The sequence below is a fragment of the Podarcis bocagei genome (assembly GCF_964188305.1).
Source record: "Podarcis bocagei genome assembly, chromosome: 12".
In the NCBI taxonomy this organism is placed as follows: Eukaryota; Metazoa; Chordata; class Lepidosauria; order Squamata; family Lacertidae; genus Podarcis; species Podarcis bocagei.
In genome coordinates, this window is record NC_138137.1 from 59,355,067 (window position 1) to 59,376,181 (window position 21,115).

Genomic DNA, 21,115 nt, shown 5'->3' on the forward strand with positions numbered 1-21,115 from the left:
ATCAGGGCTGTCTTCTGGCCACTCACCGTTTGGCCAGCGTAATGTTGTAGTAGCTGAACAGAGAAGGCCAGTGCCGGAAGGAGAGCTTCCTCCAGATCTCCTCATCTTCCACTCCCCATGTCACTTCCGCCTTGGGGCCCAGATCCGGCTGCCCGCTGCTCCCCCGGCTCTCCTGCTCTTCAGCCTTGGCACGGTGGCTCGATTCTTGCCTGCTCAGCGAATCCAGCGTCTGGTTCTCGGACAGCTGCTGGACGGGGTCCGAAGCGAAGACAGAGAGGGACAGCTTGGCGTCGCCGGTGGGAAGGACCTCTCCAGGAACCGGCATGGCGGGCAGCCCTGCCTCACCCAGAGGGCTCTGCTCCGTGACTTGAGAAGCCAGGTAAGGGCGGAGGCCGGCCGGGTCAGTGTAAAACAAGATGCCAATCCACACCATGGTCCCCGTCTGCAGAAGAAGAAGAGTTTGGATTTGATATCCCACTTTATCACTACCCAAAGGAGTCTCAAAGCGGCTAACATTCTCCTTTCCCTTCCTCCCCCACTCTGTGAGGTGAGTGGGGCTGAGAGACTTCAAAGAAGTGTGACTAGCCCAAGGTCACCCAGCAGCTGCATGTGGAGGAGCGGGGAAGCGAACCCGGTTCACCAGATTACAAGTCCACTACTCTTAAGCACTACACCACACTGGCTCTCACAGAACCCTGCTTTCCCTGACACAAAAGTCTCCCAGAACCAAAAATCCATGTGTTCTAAGCAAAGGAGCCTTTGTGGACCTCAGAAATCCACAACCCTCTTCTGGATTGAGGCCACTCCCCAATTTGTTTCACTTCCCTGCACCCGTCATAGAATAGAATCATAGAATCATAGAGTTGGAAGAGACCAAAAGGGCCATCGAGTCCAACCCCCTGCCAAGCAGGAAACACCATCAGAGCACTCCTGACATATGGTTGTCAAGCCTCTGCTTAAAGACCTCCAAAGAAGGAGACTCCACCACACTCCTTGGCAGCAAATTCCACTGTCCAACAGCTCTGACTGTCTGTTGATGGAAGAGCCAGAAGCAGCGTAAGGGAAACTGAAGAGGTGTAGTTCTCCATACAGATGGGGAACCCAAGACACTCCAGCTACTTTTGTTTTTTTTTTTTTTTAATAAAGTTTTATTGCTTTTTTCCAGGGTAAAAGAAAGATATATCATCCATAGCACATCAAAAGCAGTTTTACAGAAAAGAAAAGAAGTTATAAAAGAAGAAAAAGAAAAGATTCACATTTTTCACATCCATTTTCATGATCGATCAGACTTCCTCACGTCCCCCATCCCCTGTTTTCTTTACAATAAAAATAAACAGCAAATTAATACCTTATTTCATATGTTTTTGTGTTTTCATTTAGTTATATAGTCCACAATTTATACATTTCGAAATCTTAACTTAATTTTCAACATTTACCAAATTCAATACTGAAGCATGTTTTTCCAGAACATTTAGCAAATTCTCAGCATTCATATAGCTTATAATATTTTTGTAAATAGTCCTTAAATTTTTTCCAGTCCTCTTCCACGGCGTCTTCTCCCAGGTCTCGGATTCTGGCTGTCATTTCAGCTAATTCCATATAGTCCATCAGCTGCAAATGCCATTCTTCCAGCGTGGGTAACTCCTGTGCTTTCCAGTGTTTAGCTATAAGAATTCTTGCTGCTGTGGTTGCATATAGAAAGAACGTTCTATCTTTTTTTAACACTCTCTGGCCCACAATGCCCAGGAGGAAGGCCTCTGGTTTCTTGTGAAAGGTGTATTTAAACACCTTTTTCAACTCGTTATAGATCATTTCCCAGAAGGCCTTCACCCTCGGGCATGCCCACCAGAGGTGAAAAAAGGTTCCCTCAGCTTCCTTACATTTCCAACATTTATTGTCAGACAAATGATATATCTTTGCAAGTTTGACTGGGGTCATGTACCACCTGTATACCATTTTCATGATGTTTTCCTTTAAGGCAGTACATGCCGTAAATTTCATACCGGTGGTCCATAACCTTTCCCAGTCTTCAGACATAATGTTGTACCCGATGTCTTGTGCCCATTTTATCATAGCTGATTTAACTATCTCATCTTGGGTGTTCCACTTAAGCAGCAAATTATACATTCTTGAAAGCACTTTCGTCTTAGGTTCAAGTAATTCTGTCTCTAATTTTGATTTTTCCACCTGGAAACCAATTTTTTTGTCTTTTTTAAAAGTCTCTAAAATTTGGGCATAATGAAACCAATCTCGCACCTTTCCTTTCAGTTTTTCAAAACTCTGCAACCTCCAAGTGTCACCATCTCTTTCAATTATCTCACAATATTTCAACCAGCCAGTCTCCATATTACGAAATTTTACGGCCTTAGCCTCTACCGGTGATAACCACCTCGGAGTCTTACTTTCGAATAAGTCTTTGTATTTAGTCCAGACAATAAGTAGAGCTTTCCTGACAATATGGTTTTTAAACAGTTTATGAGACTTTGCCTTGTCGTACCAGAGATATGCATGCCATCCAAAAGCATTGCTATGCCCTTCCAGATCTAGGACATCAGTGTTTTCTAACAAAAACCAATCTTTCAACCAGCAGAGGGATGCAGCTTCATAGTACAGTCTTAGGTCCGGCAGGGCAAACCCCCCTCTTTCCTTTGCATCTGTTAATATTTTAAATTTTATTCGGGGCTTTTTGCCCTGCCAGACAAACTTCGCAATGTCCCTCTGCCACTTTCCAAAACATTCCACTCTGTCCACGATCTGAAGGGTTTGAAACAGAAACAACATTCTTGGCAATACATTCATTTTGACTGCAGCTATTCTGCCCGACAAGGTAAGTCTCAGTCTCGACCATGTTTCTAAATCCTTTTTGATTTCCGACCAACGTTTTTCATAATTATCTTTAAACAAATTCAAATTTCTCCCAGTCAGGTTAACCCCCAGGTATTTCACTTTTGAAACAACATTTAATTCTGTTTCCTTCTGAAACCCATCTATTTCTGAAGGTGTCAGGTTTTTAGCCAAAACCTTGGTTTTTTGTTTGTTCAGCTTAAATCCCGCCACCCGACCAAATTCAGAAATTAGTTCTAAGGCTCTTTTTGTACTAGCTTCTGGCTCCTGTAATGTCAAAACCAGGTCATCTGCAAAGGCCTTCAATTTGTATTGTTTTTCCCCGACCTGTATTCCTTCCACCCGCTGGTCCTTCCTAATCATATTCAGCAACACCTCCAGGACAGAAATAAATAACAAGGGTGATAAGGGGCACCCCTGTCGTGTCCCTTTTTCAATTTTAAATTCCTCAGTCACCACATTGTTTACTATCAATTTAGCTTTTTGCTCTGAATAGATTGCTTCAATACCATTTTGAAACGCCCTTCCCACTCCCATCCCTTCCAAATTTTTCTTCATAAATTTCCAAGATATGTTATCAAAGGCTTTCTCGGCATCTATAAATATCAAAGCTGCCTTCGTGTTCAGATTTGTCTGTAATAACTCCAAAACATCAATGATATTCCTAGTGTTGTCAGACATATGCCTGCCAGGGAGAAAGCCTGCTTGGTCTTTATGAATTACTTCATTCAAGACTTTTTTCAATCTGTTTGCCAAAATGTTAGTAAAAATTTTGTAATCCACATTTAGGAGTGAGATAGGGCGATAATTCCTGAGTTGAGTCTTTTCAGATTCCAATTTAGGAATCAAGGTGATGAATGCCTCTTTCCACGATTCGGGTGCCCCCTTTCCTTCCATAATTTGGTTACATACCTCCATTAATGGCTGAACCAAATATTCCTTCAATGTCTTGTAGTATTTGGAGGTAAGCCCATCTGGACCTGGAGATTTGCCTAATTGCATGTTCTGAATGGCACTTTCAATCTCCTGTTGTGTTATTTTGTAATTCAGGGCTGTTTGCTTGTCTTGTGTTAATTTTTGGAGGCCATAACTTCCTAGAAAATTATCTATCTCAGTCTCCACTTGGGGTCCTTGAGTAAACAATTTTCTAAAATATCTCTGGAAGCACTTTCTAATATCTTCTGGTTTCTGAATACATTCTCCCTCAACCTCTAGATTGGTAACAAAGTTCAACTTTTGTCTCTTTTTCAGCTGCCATGCCAGCAGCTTCCCACATTTATTTGCCGATTCGAATGATCTTTGTTTCATTTGTTTAATTTTCCATTCAACTTCTTGATTTATCAATTTTGCATATTGTACTTGATGGAATTTTATTTCTCTTAAAACTTCTTTTGATTTTGGGTTTAGTCTCAACTTTTTCTCGCCATCTCTTATCTTCTCCAAGATCTTATCCTTTTTACCATTCCAGAGTTTTTTCTTGATAGAGTTCTGCTGTATCAGAAATCCTCTCATCACAGCTTTACTTGCGTCCCAGATTGTTTTCTTTTCCACCAAAGTATTCAAATTTATTTCGAAGTAATCTTTCAGCGTTTTTTGGGCCTTCTTCACAATCTCCTGATCTCTAAACAAATAGTCATTCATTCTCCATCTGAAGGATCCAGCTGGTGCCAGTCTTAAATCTATTTTCAAGGCGTTGTGGTCGGAGCAAGTTTTAGGGCAGATCTCGACTTTTTTTGTCTTAGGTGCCAGTCCTCTAGATGTCCAAATCTGGTCGATTCTTGTCCACGAAAGATGGGCCTCAGAGAAAAAAGTTCCCTCTTTACCTAGAGGGTTCTTTGTTCTCCAGATGTCAATCAAGTCCATATTGTCTGTAAGTTCAAAAAAGGTCTTTGGGAGTCTGCCATCTTTGGTCAAGTTCTGATTTTGAGACTTATCCATATGTGTGGAGACAACTCCATTCATATCACCCATCAGGATGATGTTAGTATAATCAATATAGTCCAACATTGTCTCATGTAGCTTCTTATAAAATTCCGATTTCCCATCGTTTGGTGCATAAATTCCTACAATCAAAAATTTCTCTCCTTGTGCTTGAATTTCAATTGCCAAAATTCTTCCTTGTTCATCTTTAAAGATCAATTTTGGTGCTAGGGCCTCCTTTACATAAATCACTACTCCTCTTTTTTTTACCTTATCTGATGAGATAAATTCTTGGCCTAGTCTCTTGTTAATTAATACTCTCCTATGGAGCCTAGTCACATGCGTTTCTTGAAGGCAAATAATGTCTAATTGTTCTTTTCTCAAGATATGAAAAATCTTTTTCCTTCTTTCGGGAGAATTTGCGCCATTAATGTTCCAGCTGAGAAGCTGTAGAGACATCTTGGACTAATTATTTACCTGCTGGGGTGTCTCCTTTTTCGTTTTTGTCTGGAGGTGGAACCGGATTCAATCCAGGCGGAGGAGGTGGCCAAGCACCTGCTATTCCTTTCCGAAGGTCTTCCCCGTGGTCGTTTAGGAACTTTTCTTGCTCCTCTGCTGTTCTGATTCTTACCCTCACCCCTTTCAAGGTAAAAGATAATCCTTGAGGGAATTCCCACCTGTATGGGATTGTGTTGTTTCTCAGTAAGCTTGCTAGGTCTTTATATGTGGCTCTTAAGTCCAGAAGTTGTTTTGGTATATCTCTAAAAATTTCTGCCTTTTTTCCCTGGATCACCAATGGATTTTTAAAATGCAAGCCGAGTATGGTTTCTTTTTCTTGCCTAGATCTGAAAATGATCAGGCAATCTCTTGGTTTATCCTTCTTAGCCACTCTTCCTAGTCTGAAAGCGGTGACAATTTTAAAGTCTTTTTCCTCTGCCACACCCCAGAATTTGGATAATTCTATTGTCAAAAATCCAATCAAATCCTCCTTTTCTGATTCTGGAATGTTTCTAATTCTGAGGTTATTTTCCCTATTTTTCAGCTCTGCAAGGGACAGGTACACTTGTTGTTCAGTCACCTGTCTACTCAGTGGTCTGACTTCGCCTCTTAATTCCTCTATCCTCTTTTTATTTTCGTCTGCTTTTGTATTTGCTTCCTGTGCCAGTTTCCGATTTTCTGTTGCAGTCTTTTCAATATTATCTATGGCCTGAGAGTTTTTAGAAACTTGGTCTGTCAATTTGTTAATTGAGGCTGTTACCTGGTCAAGTTTAGCAGCTTGTTCATCAAACCTAAGTGCTTGTTCATCCGCTTTCTTGTTCAGTGCTGCCAACTGCTCCAATATTTCTTTAGATACAGAGTCTATCCCTCCAGCAGCCATCTCTCCAAGAGTAGGCTGTATAGCTTGTCCTTCCTGCAGGCCTGTCACAATTGGGACAGATGATCTGCGTGGCTGCACAGGCAGAGTTAATTGCAAAAGTTCAGTTTGTTTTGCTTTTTTTCTTTCTGCAGCCCTTGTTTTTGCTGTGCCACTCATTCCACAGCTGTCCCAGTATCAAGGTCAAATTGTAAATCCCATGGGAAAATTAATTCCAGAAAAAATAAACATCCAGGCAGGAAAATTCCAAGACTAGTAGCAGTTCTCAGATACTATTAAATCCACAATCCAGCAGGGGGAGCTCCCTGAAAATTAGGGAGAAGGATAGGAAATTTCCACCAAAAGTTCCCTTTACACACAAAAGAAAAATATTATCCAAAACAAGGGGGGGAACCCCTCTCCTTAAGTTTAAACTGCAGAGAATAAAAGTTCTTTACCAAGGTGCTTGCAACAGTTCCTTTTCCCGGTTACAAAGTAGCCCAATGTTACTTCTAACTTTGTCTGCAGTTACTGCAGACCGATGTTACTTGTATCCAGTCAGACCGAGAACGGGGTTTCAAAAATTTGTAATCCACAAGGTAAAAGAGAGAAGAACATAAATTTGTCACTTATAAAACTGTTATGTCCTTTCTTTAACTTTTAATTAATCAAGGTCGAATTTGCAGATAGATTCCAACTCTTTTAAGATTCCTTTCAGCGCTTCAGCTTTAAAGGGGCTTTGCTCAATACTTTAAACAGAGCCGGGAGACTGACTTCCTTTTTAGCGTCTCCCGCTTTCAGCCAAATTTCTCCAAATTTAGTTCGTACAAAGCTTCAAATTTCCTACTCACGAGTAAGTTGTTTCAGTTCGATTGTTGAAGGAAGAAAGGTCAGCGCTGATCAGCAGCAGCCGCGCGGCTTCACTTCCGCGGAAAGAGCGATGGATCCACAGCACCGCTACCCCCTCCACGTTCCGAAACCCCTTACGGGGTCCCTTCTGCGTTTCGGAGGTCGCTCCTGGTGCCCGCCGAATCCCACGGCCACTGGCTCACTCTACCAGTGGTTTTTCTTCATGGGTCGTCGCTGTGCCGCAGCGCACGACCCTTTTCCGCGGAGCCCCTCTTCAGCAACTGAAGAGGACCGCCATTGCTGAGCGCGCCGCCTCCGGAAGTCCGACACTCCAGCTACTTTTGGACCCAGTTGACATGACCAATGGTCAAACACCCTTCTGTGTGCTGTTCATGAGCCAGAAACAGCGGCCAACTCTAAACACTGCCTAAGAACTCATCTATCCCACAAGATTTATCACACTGCCATGCTGAGTATTTATTGATATTTAACTGAATGTTTTGTTGATGGCTTCTCTGCATTTTCTGATGTCGTTCTTTGTATTTTTGGTTTTAAACATTAATATACTTTATTTTAAAAAAGCTTACTGTGTTTTACATAAACCACTTAGGGATCTTGCATATTAAGTGGCATAAAAATACTACTGATAGATTATCTGCCCCTCCAAAACCCCAGTCCTTAGGCATGGCCTGGGCAAGTGCACCAACATCCATCCTCCCAGCTGACTAGGCTACCTCAAGTACTGCTAATATATAACATTCATATGCCACTTTTAAGGCATAAATGGATTTACAATTTCTGTAAATTTTAGCCCTAATAATAATAATAATAATAATAATAATAATAATAATAATTTATTTATACCCTGCCCTTCCCGGTTCAAAAACCAGGCTCAGGGCGGCTAACAACAAATTTAAAACACTTTAAAACACTTAATTATAAAAGCAGCATAAAATACAGCATAAAAACATGAATAACAATAAAATTCAAAAATCAATTAGATAATCCCCAGGGCTAGCTAGCTGAATTGGTCCTACTTGGGCCAGCGAGGAGACCAGGGGAGAATTAGCTGTGAGATCCCAGAGTGGGTAATCTTCATAAAAAGTGGAGATGGAGGGAAGAGAAGGGAAATAAAAGATCAGGCTGAATTCAAATTAAAGGCCAGGCGGAACAGCTCTGTCTTACAGGCCGGACGGAAGGAGGTTAAAAGAAGCAGCAGTGAGGTCACCATGATTTCAGAGACGGGGGGGGGGGGGACGAGGCCTCCTGTCATCTCTCCACCCTCTGGCTCATGCCACTGTTCCAGCACCCAAAGACACCAACCCAGGCAGATGATGGGTAGGAGCCAGCCATGCTAGCCAGCTACAGCCTTGGCTCTTGCTGCCTCTTTGCGCTCCGCCTCCCAGCCCTGCCCTCAGCCCAGCAGGCCTTTTCTGCTCCACTCCCCAGCTGACAACAGCCCTGCCTGTTCCTCCCACTGGAAGCATCCCACATCCTGCAGCACGGCCCGCACAGCTGCTCCGGCGGAGGGCCTACCATAATGAGTCTCTGTGCCAGCCGGGTCCTGGCGAAGAAGTAGATCACCCGCAGGCGCTTGGGCAGGCGCAGGTTCCTGAAGGAGGAGGGCTGCAGGGTGATGGTGTGCGGGGTGGCAGGCCGCATGGCGGGCTGCCGCTCATACCGCTGGGAGCGGCTCGCCGGCTTGGTGGAGGAGGGCATGCAAGCTTCGGCCGGGAGGCGCCTGTTCAGATCTGCAAGCTGCCAAGAGAGGGAAAGTGGTGGGGTCAGAAACAGAAAGACAGCAGCAAACTTAACCATAATGATAATAATAATAATAAATATTATTTATACCCCACCCTCCCCGGCCAGAGCCGGGCTCAGAGCGGCTAACACCAATAAAATCACAGTAAAAACATAATAGGGGAAAAAGGGAGGAGGGACCAATTTAAAATACAGGTTAAAATGCAATTTAAAATGCAGCCTCATTTTAAAGTAGCTGATAAATCAAGACCATAAGGGGAGGGAAACATAAGGGTCAGACCGAGTCCAAACCAAAGGCCAGGCAGAACAGCTCTGTCTTGCAGGCCCTGCAGAAAGATGTCAAGTCCCGCAGGGCCCTAGTCTCTTGGGACAGAGTGTTCCACCATGTCGGGGCCAGTGCTGAAAAGGCCCTGGCCCTAGTTGAAACCAATCTAACCTCCTTGAGGCTCGGGACCTCCAAAGTGTTGTTATTTGTGGACCTTAAGGTCCTCTGCGGGGCATACCAGGGGAGGCGGCCCCGTAGGTACGTGGCCTGAAACACAGGGTTGCCAGAGAAGCTGGCCATCGGCGTCTCACACTGTGGCACACAGAATCCCAAATCTGTGCCCCGAATCTGTGTTCAGCGAATTGCCTCCAATGACAGGTGCCAGTTTAAGTCATCCACGTACAGCTGACTTGAACCTCTGTATTCAGAAGTGCCTGATCTTGTAATCCCTGCTTCTCTCAGCTCATAAGACACCCAGCCAAGCACAGAAGGGTTAGCGCACCCCCCTTTTGATTCCGTAAACTCATCCCCTGTGCCCCCTCCCCTTCCCTGTAAAAAGCATTTCAGAACATTTTGCACAACCAACCAAGGAAGATAACAACACAACAAAATTCAAAACAGTGGCAATTATTTGCACATTTATCCAAAATCCAATTATAATTACCTAGTTCAATTCATTTGACGGTATTGATAAACCTGATTCAGTGATGGTCGGATAGTCATTTATACTTCCAGCACCCCCTCTAGAGAATCCCACGGCCCCCTCTCGGAACCACTGCAAGTACCGTATTTTTTGCACCATAACACTCACTCTTTTCCTCCTAGAAAGTAAGGGGAAATGTCTGTGCGTGTTATGGAGCGAATGCCTGCGGGTGGTGGTGGGGATCTGCTGCAGTCGTGAGCAGAGGATCCATGGTTCCCCTTCCTTCCCTCCTGCGTGGTTACAAAGCATGGATCCACATGGATCCTCAGGATTTTTGCATTGGGCTACTCCAAACTCACTGTCAGATCACATGTCTGTGGCCACAGCATGAACCACAAAAATCATATATCCACTATTTCGTTTAGAATTTTTTTTTTGTTTTTCTCCTCTAAAAACTAGGTGCGTGTAATGGTCTGGTGCATGTTATAGAGCAAAAAATACGGTAATAAACAATTATGTTAGACGACCTTCCGTTAGACATCTGAAGGCAGCCCAGTATCAGAAGGCTTTTAATGTCTGATGTATTGTGTGTGTGTTTAATATTTTGTTGGAAGCCACCCAGAGCGGCTGGGGCAACCCTCTCAGATGGGCAGGGTACAAGTGATAAATAATAATTATTATTACTGCCTTCTTTTACCTCCATGCGGCGGATGTCAATGGACAGGACGGTGGTGAAGAAGAGCATCTGGAGGAAGAAGTCGGACACCAAGCCAACCACAGCAAAAAGGCAGAATTCCTGCAAGGCACGAGAGAGGGGGGTGTTTGTTAGCTGCTGTACTAAGCTCCCAGCAGGGAGAGTCACCCCAGAGCAGGCAGCAAATGCAGATCTTTGTGCAGCAAGAAACAGTGTGAAGCTGGGAGTTGGTTATGCCAGACATGCCTCAGCAGTTCTCACTCAGCAACAGGAGCAGCAGTTCCAGGATCTTCTTTATAAATATAATTTTTATTCATTTTCTCATCAAACAATAATTTCACTTTACATCACCAATCCAATCTTTCCGCACTCTGCCGAGCGCAAGCTTTCTATTACAAATCTGTATCTTGCATTTATAACTATAAAGTCCACGTCGTAGGAATCATTTCAGTCCTGCTAGTAGTGTCTTCAAACTTTCGCAATGATTATTAACGTAATCGATAAATTTACTCCAGTCACTCTGGAATTTTGACTCCTCCTGGTTCCTGATTCTGCAAGTCAGTTTTGCCAGTTCTACATAGCCCATCATTTTCGTCTGCCACTCCGCAATCGTTGGTATTTCCTGTAATTTCCACTTTGGGGCTAATAAAGTTCTTGCCGCAACTGTGGCATACAAAAATAGTCTTTGGTCCACTTTCACAATTTCTTCCCCCATCAACCCCAGCAAAAATGTATTTTTTGGGAAGGTATATTTAGGATCTGTTTCAGCATCTGTACTGCCCAGTGCAGGGAGCAGGGAGGAGGTAAGGGTATGTGTGAACATGTGCGTTCCCACATCTCTCGACACAACGAGTCACCTATTTGAGGGACCAATTCTACCTCCGGAGAGCAAGAGGAGCACCCAGACTGAGTAGGCTAAACCCAGGGGGTAATGAAGTACAGTGGTGCCTCGCAAGACGAAAAAAATCCGTTCTGTGATTCTCTTCGTCTAGCGGTTTTTTCGTCTTGCGAAGCAAGCCCATTGACGGATTAGCACTATTAGCGCTTTTAGCAGCTTATCGGCTTATTGGATCAGCTGATAAGCGGTTTAGCGGCTTAGAAAAAGGGGGGGGGAACCCACAGGAACTCGCAAGACATTTTCGTCTTGCGAAGCAAGCCCATAGGAGATTCGTTTTGCGAAGCACCTCCAAAACGGAAAACTCTTTCGTCTAGCGAGTTTTCCGTCTTGCGAGGCATTCGTCTTGCGGGGCACCACTGTACATGTCCTTAGCCAAAGAGTGCAGCACCAGACCTCAAGTGAACAGGGCGAGGGTCAAAAGTGCGTGAAGCCTGCGTCAGCTTGGCTCCCTAGTGCCAGGATTCCTTGGACTCTGTGACAAGCATGCTGAGCATTATCTCTTATGTGTCCTTCACGTTCAGGGCCACAGATAAGGGGCAGACAAGCAGACCTGTTCTAGGCACCATTATTGCAAAGATGCACGAAATCAGGGCTGGAAGGTTTGGATTTCAGCCACCAGAATCTGCCGCCATTCTGCTGCTACAGCACAGGAGGCATAAAGGTTCTGCCTATCAGCTCAAAATACACTTTCTATCCCATCAAAAGGATCTTAACCATATTTAATCTATGAACTGTGGAGAAGGGAACAGAGACAAGCAACGCTTTCAGGCCACGGCAGGCTTCCAAGAGGAAGTCCCGCCAGGAACAGACCCAGTTCAGGGAGTGGACTATTATGAAGCTGCCTTCAACAGATTGCGGGCCTCACAATGGTAGTGACGGAAAGCATTCCCTAAGACATATGCAAGTCTCAACACACTGAGCGGCTTTCAAGGTAAAATGTGAGTTACATTATGGGAGGGGTGTTTGAAGCTATCCCACCCCTTGACCTTGGAAGCCCTGCAAGAAGCTGCTGCAGGAGACTGTGAGCAACGTTATGGGAGGGGGTGTTTCTGGGACCAAGGAGAACTCCCTTGTTATGTTTTGTTATGGGATGCTGGCTGTTGTTTATGTAACCTTGTTATATTTATAGTACGGAAACGTGGTTTTTGTTTTGTTTTTTGCATGTTACTACATTTGCTATTGTGTCACTTTGGTCTGTTGCTATGAAATTGCTTTTGCACTGTTTGGTTTTGAAACGCGTTCCCGTTTTCTTTGTTGTAAGCTGCTTTGAGCATGATTTTTTGGGAGGGAAAGTGGCATATGAATGAATGAAACGCCACACTCCCCCCCCCCATCTGAACTGCATCTAGAACAGCCTTTCTCAACCTGTGGGTCCCCAAATGTTGTTGAACTACAACTCCCATCACCCCTAACTAGCAAGGCCAGAGCTCAGGGATGATGGGAGTGTAGTCCCACAACAGGTTGAGAACCACTGATCCAGAAGGTAGCAAGATGGCAACATGGATGGCTGAGGCGCCCCCAACAGCCAAGCCCAATCTAGCCTTGTAGCATCAAGGCGGTCTTCAAGGGGGACCCCCACTAGGGAAGTGTCTCAGGGCTACAGAAACACAACTGACTGTTGCCAGATGAAAACACGGTGACATATGATGAGCTGGTAGATTGAACTGACTGAAAATTTTGGCAACTGTGAACTGCAGGAAGAGGGTTGGCAGATGGCACAAGACGCTGTGGACTAACATGGGATGGCAACACAGGAGGTCTGAGAAGAAGGGCAGGACCACAAGCCCTTCTCGGTAGTAGCACCCGCCCTGCGGAACGCCCTCCCACCAGATGTCATAGAGAACAACTACCAGACTTTTAGAAGACATCTGAAGGCAGCCCTATTTAGGGAAGATTTTAATGTTTGATGCATTACTGTATTTTAATATTTTGTTGAAAGCTATCCAGAGTGACTGGGAAAGCCCAGCCAGATGGACGGGGTATAAATAAATTATTATTGTTGTTGTTGTTGTTGTTATTATTATTATTATTATTATTATTATTATTATTATTATTATTATTATTATTACTATTATTTCCAAGGATGCTCTGCAGGTGGTGGGTAATTGCCAGGCTAAGCCAACCCCCCCCCCAAGAATCCAAGGGCTTCTGACCCACAAGAACCCACCAAGTACCTGGATAGCTGGGACGAAGGTGAAGTAGCCAATCAGAATGATCCCCAGCTCTGTAGCCATGTTCTTCATAATTGACCAACTCTCATTGCTCAAACCTAGGGAAAGGGGACACATGCAGACGTAAGGTTAAGGTGGGTGACTGGAGGCTGGGGGCCTGCTTGACCTGCAGCGACAAAAACATTTTAAGAGGGCAGCGGCATTGATTTATGACAGAGGGGAGCCTTGTTGGCCTGGAGGGCCAGGTCTTTTATCTCCCCCCGGTCATTTGGTCCAACTTTGGTAGCTGTGTGGGACCACCCACTTGCCAATCATCTAATGTAACGTCATGTGCGTGGCAGGCGTGTGGTCCTGCTGATCTGGGGGGAGACAGTCACCAAGAAGGACTGAACCCCCTGCGCAACAGCTGCTTTTTGCAGGAGAGGCAGCTGTCTCTCTCAAGCGCTCCACAGCAGACATCACACATGGAGACAGGTGAACATAGTTTGGGAAACTGCCTCAGAAGCCAAATGGGGAGGCCTGGTATTGGTCCGCAGGACAGAGACTCCCCGCCCCTTCTTTAAAAGGCAAAAATTATTAACAGAACAAAAGTCAAACACAACAAGCAAAAATCAACGGGTTGCTGAACTCCCAAAGTTCAAAGTGCTCTTCTGGAGGGACAGATAACTTCACACTTCAGTTTCATGCCCCTGTTGCCAGGAGCCAGCCAGCATACTAGACACATAAGGGGAAACTGGAGAAGTGGCTGGAGAACGCAACTGGCTTTGCTACTTTTGAGACATTTTGGTGCTCCTGGGTCAAGTATGCTGCTAAAAATTCAATGAGAGGAGGAACACTTCCTTACTCGGTTTGTGCAAATTGCTACCTTCACTGAAAGTGAAGGGACAATTTACTACCTTGGCCTGATGCAGCGGGTTCTTCTTAGTACACACGTTATTAAAAAAAGCTTAAATCAACCTCTACACACACGACAAAGATATCAAACTGCTTGCTTTCTAATGGGGTCTAATGGGGTTGTTCTTTAGTCGTTTAGTCGTGTCCGACTCTTTGTGACCCCATGGACCAGAGCACGCCAGGCACTTCTGTCTTCCACTGCCTCCCGCAGTTTGGTCAAACTCATGTCCGTAGCTTTGAGAACACTGTCCAACCATCTTGTCCTCTGTCGTCCCCTTCTCCTTGGGCCCTCCATCTTTCCCAACATCAGGGTCTTTTCCGGGGAGTCTTCTCTTCTCATGAGGTGGCCAAAGTCCTGGAGCCTCAGCTTCAGGATCTGTCCTTCCAGTGAGCACTCAGGGCTGATTTCCTTCAGAATGGAGAGGTTTGATCTTCTTGCAGTCCATGGGACTCTCCAGAGTCTCCTCCAGCGCCAGAATTCAAAAGCATCCATTCTTTGGCGATCAGCCTTCTTTATGGTCCAGCTCTCACTTCTGTGCATCACTACTGGGAAAACCATGGCTTTTACTATACAGACCTTTGTTGGCAAGGTGATGTCTCTGCTTTTTAAGATGTGTTCCCTAGCTATGCCTATTGAGACTGGATTGCAAAGTAGGATTGCTAGGTTCCTCCCGTATTTCCTAATGAGTGCCATGCAGTAATCTCGGTGTGTTTAATCTGGTGTCAACTGAGCAACAGGCTTCAGTCTGTCATTGGGCCTGTCCCCCAGGCTGCTCTGACCCACGCCAATATACTCCCCCGTGCCTTCGACACATCTAAGACCCAGAGTGACTGCTGGGGCATGGATTGCCACAGAGGAAAGATCACAGCTCAGCAACAGAGTGATTACTTTGCATGCAGAAGATCACCAAGCACTGATCTCAGGTGCCAGGTGTGGGAAAGACCTTGTCAAGCCACTGCCAATTAGAACAGATTGGGAGCCAGCATGGTGTAGTGGTTCAAGAGCGGTGGGCTCGTAATCTGGTGAACTGGGTTCGCTTCCCCGCTCCTCCACATGCAGCTGCTGGGTGACCTTGGGCCAGTCACACTTCTCTGAAGTCTCTCAGCCTCACTCACCTCACAGAGTGTTTGTTGTGGGGGAGGAAGGGAAAGGAGATGGTTAGCTGCTTTGAGACGCCTTAAGGGGAGTGAAAGGTGGGATATCAAGTCTCCCCCCCCCAAAAAAAAAAACCAGACCAGAGATGGGCCAATGGTCTGGCAGAACTTGCCGGCTTCGCTCCACGTACCTTGAGCAATCCTCAACTTCACCTCCAGGTCGACGGGCGTGGAAACGACAGATTTCGTGAGGACCAGCACATTCTCTAGGCCAATCACTACCACCAGGTATGGGAAAATCTCCCTAGAGGAAAAACGGAGGGCAACATATAGAAAGTGAAATTGTCTGGTCTAAGTAACCGGAGCAAGTTTCATTCTCAGAAGAGAATGGCTGAAGCTCACTGGGTGGGCTCGTAATCTGGTGAACCGGGTTCGATTCCCTGCTCCTCCACATGCAGCTGCTGGGTGGCCTTGGGCAGGTCATTATCTCTCAGCCTAACCTACCTCACAGGGTTGTAGTGGGGATTAAATGAGAAGTGGGGGAATCACCTTGAGCTCTGGGGTGGGGTGGGGGAGATAGGCAGTATAGAAATGAGATCAAACAATCCTTTAAAATATTGTGTAATAATAATAATAATAATAATAATAATAATAATAATAATAATAATTTATTATTTATACCCCACCCATCTGGCTGGGTTTCCCCAGCCATCCTGGGCGACTTCCAAAAAAAATTAAAATATTTTTTTTATATAAATATTTATTAAGGTTTTTACAATGTTACAAAATGAAAAAGAGAAAAGAAAAAATACAAAATAAAAATAGTTAAAAACAATTCGATCTTTTCATCACTTATCTTTCATTTACTTGTTTCCAGGACCTCCTCATACCTCCCCTTTTTGTATTCCAGTTCAATTTATTAGTTCAGCAATTCCTTTCCCTCCTTATTTTATCCTGATCTTTAATCTTGACATATTGTAACCTAAATTTACCTGTTAAGAATCCAATTTTTTTCATATTCTTTTATACCATTACAGCTAGAAACCCCTTAACTTCAATCCAACATCATTCTAACATTCATTAATTTTACAATATTTCTGTAAATAGTCTTTAAATTTCTTCCAATCTTCTTCCACCGACTCTTCTCCCTGGTCCCAGATTCTGCCAGTCATTTCCGCCAATTCCATATAATCCATCAGTTTCATCTGCCATTCTTCCAAAGTGGGTAGATCTTGTGTCTTCCAATACTTTGCAATAAGTATTCTTGCTGCTGTTGTAGCATACATAAAGAAAGTTCTGTCCTTCTTTAACACCGATTGGCCGACTATACCCAGAAGAAAGGCCTCTGGTTTCTTCAAGAAGGTATATTTAAATACCTTTTTTAATTCATTATAAATCATCTCCCAGAAAGCCTTAATCCTTGGGCACCTCCACCATAGGTGAAAGAATGTACCTTCAGTTTCCTTACATTTCCAACATTTATTATCGGGCAAATGGTAGATTTTTGCAAGCTTGACTGGGGTCATGTACCACCTGTATATCATTTTCATAATATTCTCTCTTAAGGCATTACATGCCGTAAACTTCATACCTGTGGTCCATAACTGTTCCCAGTCAGCCATCATTATGTTATGTCCAACATCTTGTGCCCATTTAATCATAGCAGATTTCACCGTTTCATCCTGAGTTTTCCATTTCAACAGCAGGTTATACATCTTTGACAAAATCTTAGTTTTGGGTTCTAACATTTCTGTTTCTAATTTTGATTTTTCCACCTGGAAGCCGATTTTCTTGTCCAAATTGTATGCCTCCATTATCTGATAATAATGAAGCCAGTCTCGCACTTTGTTTTTTAGTTTTTCAAAACTCTGCAATTTCAACCTATCTCCATCTTGTTCCAAAATTTCCCAATATTTCGGCCATTTGACCTCCATATTGAGTTTTTTTCTGAGCTTTCGCTTCCACCTTGGAGTTTTATTTTCCAATAAGTCCTTATATCTTATCCAGACATTAAACAGTGCTTTCCTGACAATATGGTTTTTAAATGCTTTATGCGCTTTGACCTTATCATACCACAAATATGCATGCCATCCAAATACGTTGTTGTTGTTGTTTAGTCGTGTCCGACTCTTCGTGACCCCATGGACCAGAGCACGCCAGGCACTTCTGTCCTCCACTGCCTCCCGCAGTTTGATCAAACTCATGCTGGTAGCTTCAAGAACACCATCCAACCATCTCATTCTAAACCTTCTAAATCCAAAATGTCTGCGTTTTCAAGAAGCAGCCATTCTTTCAACCAGCAAAAAGCTGCTGATTCATAGTAAAGTTTCAAGTCTGGCAGGACAAATCCACCTCTTTCCTTTGCATCTGTTAGTATTTTAAATTTTATTCTAGGCTTCTTGCCCTGCCAGACAAATCTAGAAATATCTCTCTGCCACTTCTTGAAACAGTCCATTTTGTCCACAATTTGCAATGTTTGAAACAAAAACAACATTCTAGGCAATACATTCATTTTTATCGCAGCAATACGGCCTAGCAGTGAAACAAAAAAATATTAAAATAGAGTAGTCCATCAAACATTAAAAGCTTCCCTAAACAGGGCTGCCTTCAGATGTTTTCTAAACAGTTAGGGGGGCTATTGGAAAATAGGAGCTACTGGAAAATAAATATCTTTAGGAAGGCAGGCAATACTATTTACTATGAACACATTTGACAAAACATACTTCAGATGCCAGCATTTACCATTCCCCCACAAGCAACGAGAAGAGCAAACAAGGCAGCTGGGCTCTCAGATCAACTTGGCATGGATCCAAAGTGACTGTCCAGTTGAGGAAAGCCTGGCTCTCCTATCAGAGACAGGGGTGTTGTGGTGCTACAAGGGGAAGGTCACGGGGAGAGATGTGGTAATGCTCTTCTGTGTTTGCGTGGGAAGATGATGCAAGACTCTGACAAAGGGCAGGCAGGGGGAAAGGAAAGACGGAGTGCATCTCAAGGCCCCCCAAGACAAATACTGGTCCCTAATTCTTGGGCGTGTGGGTGGGGGTCAACTCTTAGCTTTGTGTGATAAATAGCAAATCCATGGGGCAGAATCTGTTAAACTTGATGCAATGATTTCTGCTGCTTTCTAACGTTGTGATGCATGATTAAGCTAATCACCCCAGCCACGGGAGCTAGAAAATTGCTCTACAAAACTGCTCCATGGAGGCTAGAACATTTCAAATGCTAAAACATGGGAGACTGAAGAAGTTATTAAATGGGCTTCTTGGTACAGAATCCACATTCAACAGTTTGCAGGTGTAATTGCTGAAGGAATTATACCCCTGGTAATATATTGTATTTGATATTAAAGTTCCATGATCTACAAGATCTGGTAGTCCTGTGTCTGCATAAAAGCTAGCTCTGGCCTGTAGGGAAATATTTATACAGGATGCAATTTTTGTCAAGCACACAAGGTTTAAAACATCTGGATTTATACCGGAGAGCTACCTTGTTACAAGAGGTTATTCTGTGGCTTCCAAAGATTACTGTTGTTTTGGCGAGAGCCAGTGGAGCTACTGGTTTCTATTGGGACATTTTCTAGCAAAAATGTCAGGTTAGAACAGGTGTTTCTATCAATTTATGACCTGTCTCTTAATATTAATCTGGTAGGCATTGGGGTGTGTTTGTTGTACAGTGGTACCCCGCAAGACGAAGGCCTCGCGAGACGAAAAACTCGCAAAACGAAAGGTTTTTTCGTTTTCGAGTTGCCTCGCAAGACGAATTTCCCTATGGGCTTGCTTCGCAAAACAAAGCTTGCCCCGGGGACAGCGGGTCTTCTCTTTTGAAGCAAGGGGCGGCGGGGAGATCGCTTCTCCCCACCGCCCCTTGCTTCAAAAGAGGTCCGGGGACAGCGGGAAGCGCTTCCCGCTGCCCCCGGACCTCTTTTGAAGCAAGCGGCTGCGGGGAGATCGCTTATCTCCGCAGCCGCTTGCTTCAAAAGAGGTCCCGCACCTCTTTTGAAGCAAGCGGCTGCGGGGAGATCGCTTCTCCCGGTGCTCCGAAGCCGGGCGGGGGGGGGGCGGGAACACCTCCCCCAGCCGCCGGGCTCCGGAGCGCTGCTGCGAAGCCGGGCGGGGGGTCGGGAACACCTTCTGAAGGCGGGCGGGGGGCGAAAGTCTTTGTCCCCCCTGCCTGCCTTCCCAGGGGCTTTTAAATCGCCCCGGACAGCGGAGAAGTCCTCCGCTGTCCCGGGCGATTTTAAAATGCCGCCCGCCAGCATTTTAAGATTGCCCGGACAGCGGAGAAGTCCTCCGCTGTCCCGGGGTTTTTTAAAATGCTGGGGGTGGGAAGAAAAGCCCTTGTCCCCCCCCCCAACCTTCAGAAGAGGTCCGGGGACAGACTGTCCCCGGACCTGGTCTGAAGGCGGTTTCCCTAGGAACGCATTAATTGATTTTCAATGCATTCCTATGGGAAACCGTGCATCGCAAGACGAAAAAACCGCAAGACGAAGAGACTTGCGGAACGAATTAATTTCGTCTTGCGAGGCACCACTGTAATAATGTGTCCACCTCTGAGCCAATTCACCTGCCAGAAAGACACAGGTAAAATCCCAGTTCTGATTCATGTTTGGTGTAGATGAAGGTGTTTGCAAATGAATTTGTTGTACTCATATTGTGCATTTTTAGGTATCCACCTAACGGAGCTCATCTCAGCAGAAGGATAATACAGTTTGCTCAGGCAGGCATGAGACATTGTTTGGAAAGGAGGTCATTAATACAGCAGCTATAGGGAGGAACTAAAGGAGAGCAGAAGCTCTTTTGCAACCATATTAACCAGCTTCTGCCCGTCAGATTAATTTAGATGCTTACCCTCCATTGAGCGTAGGTGTCAGGCCGAAGAGTGTGCACAATCCAACCGACATGAGCAGAGAACTCAGGACCGTCACAACCGCAGCCAGAGCCAAGCCCCATTTTGATTTCACCATGTCAATCTTCCCTGAGGGAGAGAAAGCAAAGCCTCCAGAACCATCGGATGAAAGTAAGACACAGGAACAAAGCCGTGGAGGCAGGACACACGCATTCGCTAACCAGACCATGGGAAAGGCAGAAAAGGTGCCATCCACAGATTGATGTGCAAATGCGCAAGCGGGTCTGCATGTCTCTCTCAACGCACAACACAGTCCATCGCTCTAAAATGAGGTTCGCACCAGGGCGTGCAAAAGTAGCAACTTGAAGGATGGGACAACAAGAAATGCCATCTATCCCAAAACAGTGTTTCTTTTTCTTAAGGTTCCAGAAAGCGTCTCTCACACACAATACCAAGTACAGTGGTACCTCTGGTTACGTACTTAATTTGTTCCGGAGGTCCGTTCTTAACCTGAAACTGTTCTTAACCTGAAGCACCACTTGAGCTAATGGGGCCTCCCGCTGCCGCCGGAGCCTGATTGCTGTTCTCATCCTGAAGCAAAGTTCTTAACCCGAGGTACTATTTCTGGGTTAGCGGAGTCTGTAGCCTGAAGCGTAAGTAACCTGAAGCGTATGTAACCCGAGGTACCACTGTACTGCTCTGGATATTAAATAAAGGGTGCTGCATTTATTACCCTTTCCCCCCAGCAAAGTCAGTCTGCTCAGAGACACAACTCTAAAGGCTCTGCACCTCTCTATTGCTGCGTTCAAACCAGGGGTGGGGGGCAGCACACATGGTCCCTTGAGTCCCCCTCCCCGCAATGCCCTAATCTGCCCTTCGCAC

The 21,115-nt window shown here is 44.9% G+C and overlaps 1 protein-coding gene across 1 annotated transcript in view; it reads right to left on the reverse strand.

The window, feature by feature from the left end:
• The window catches only part of SCAP (SREBF chaperone), a 70,673-nt gene that overhangs the window by 20,434 nt on the left and 29,124 nt on the right, over nt 1–21,115 (reverse strand). The window contains exons 8-13 of the mRNA XM_081163482.1: nt 20,236–20,362; nt 15,580–15,692; nt 13,403–13,497; nt 10,334–10,432; nt 8,504–8,725; nt 27–442 (exon numbers count right to left, since the gene is read on the reverse strand). Of these exons, the coding sequence (XP_081019608.1) occupies nt 27–442; nt 8,504–8,725; nt 10,334–10,432; nt 13,403–13,497; nt 15,580–15,692; nt 20,236–20,362 (1,072 nt within the window). The remainder of the gene's footprint in view (nt 1–26; nt 443–8,503; nt 8,726–10,333; nt 10,433–13,402; nt 13,498–15,579; nt 15,693–20,235; nt 20,363–21,115) is intronic.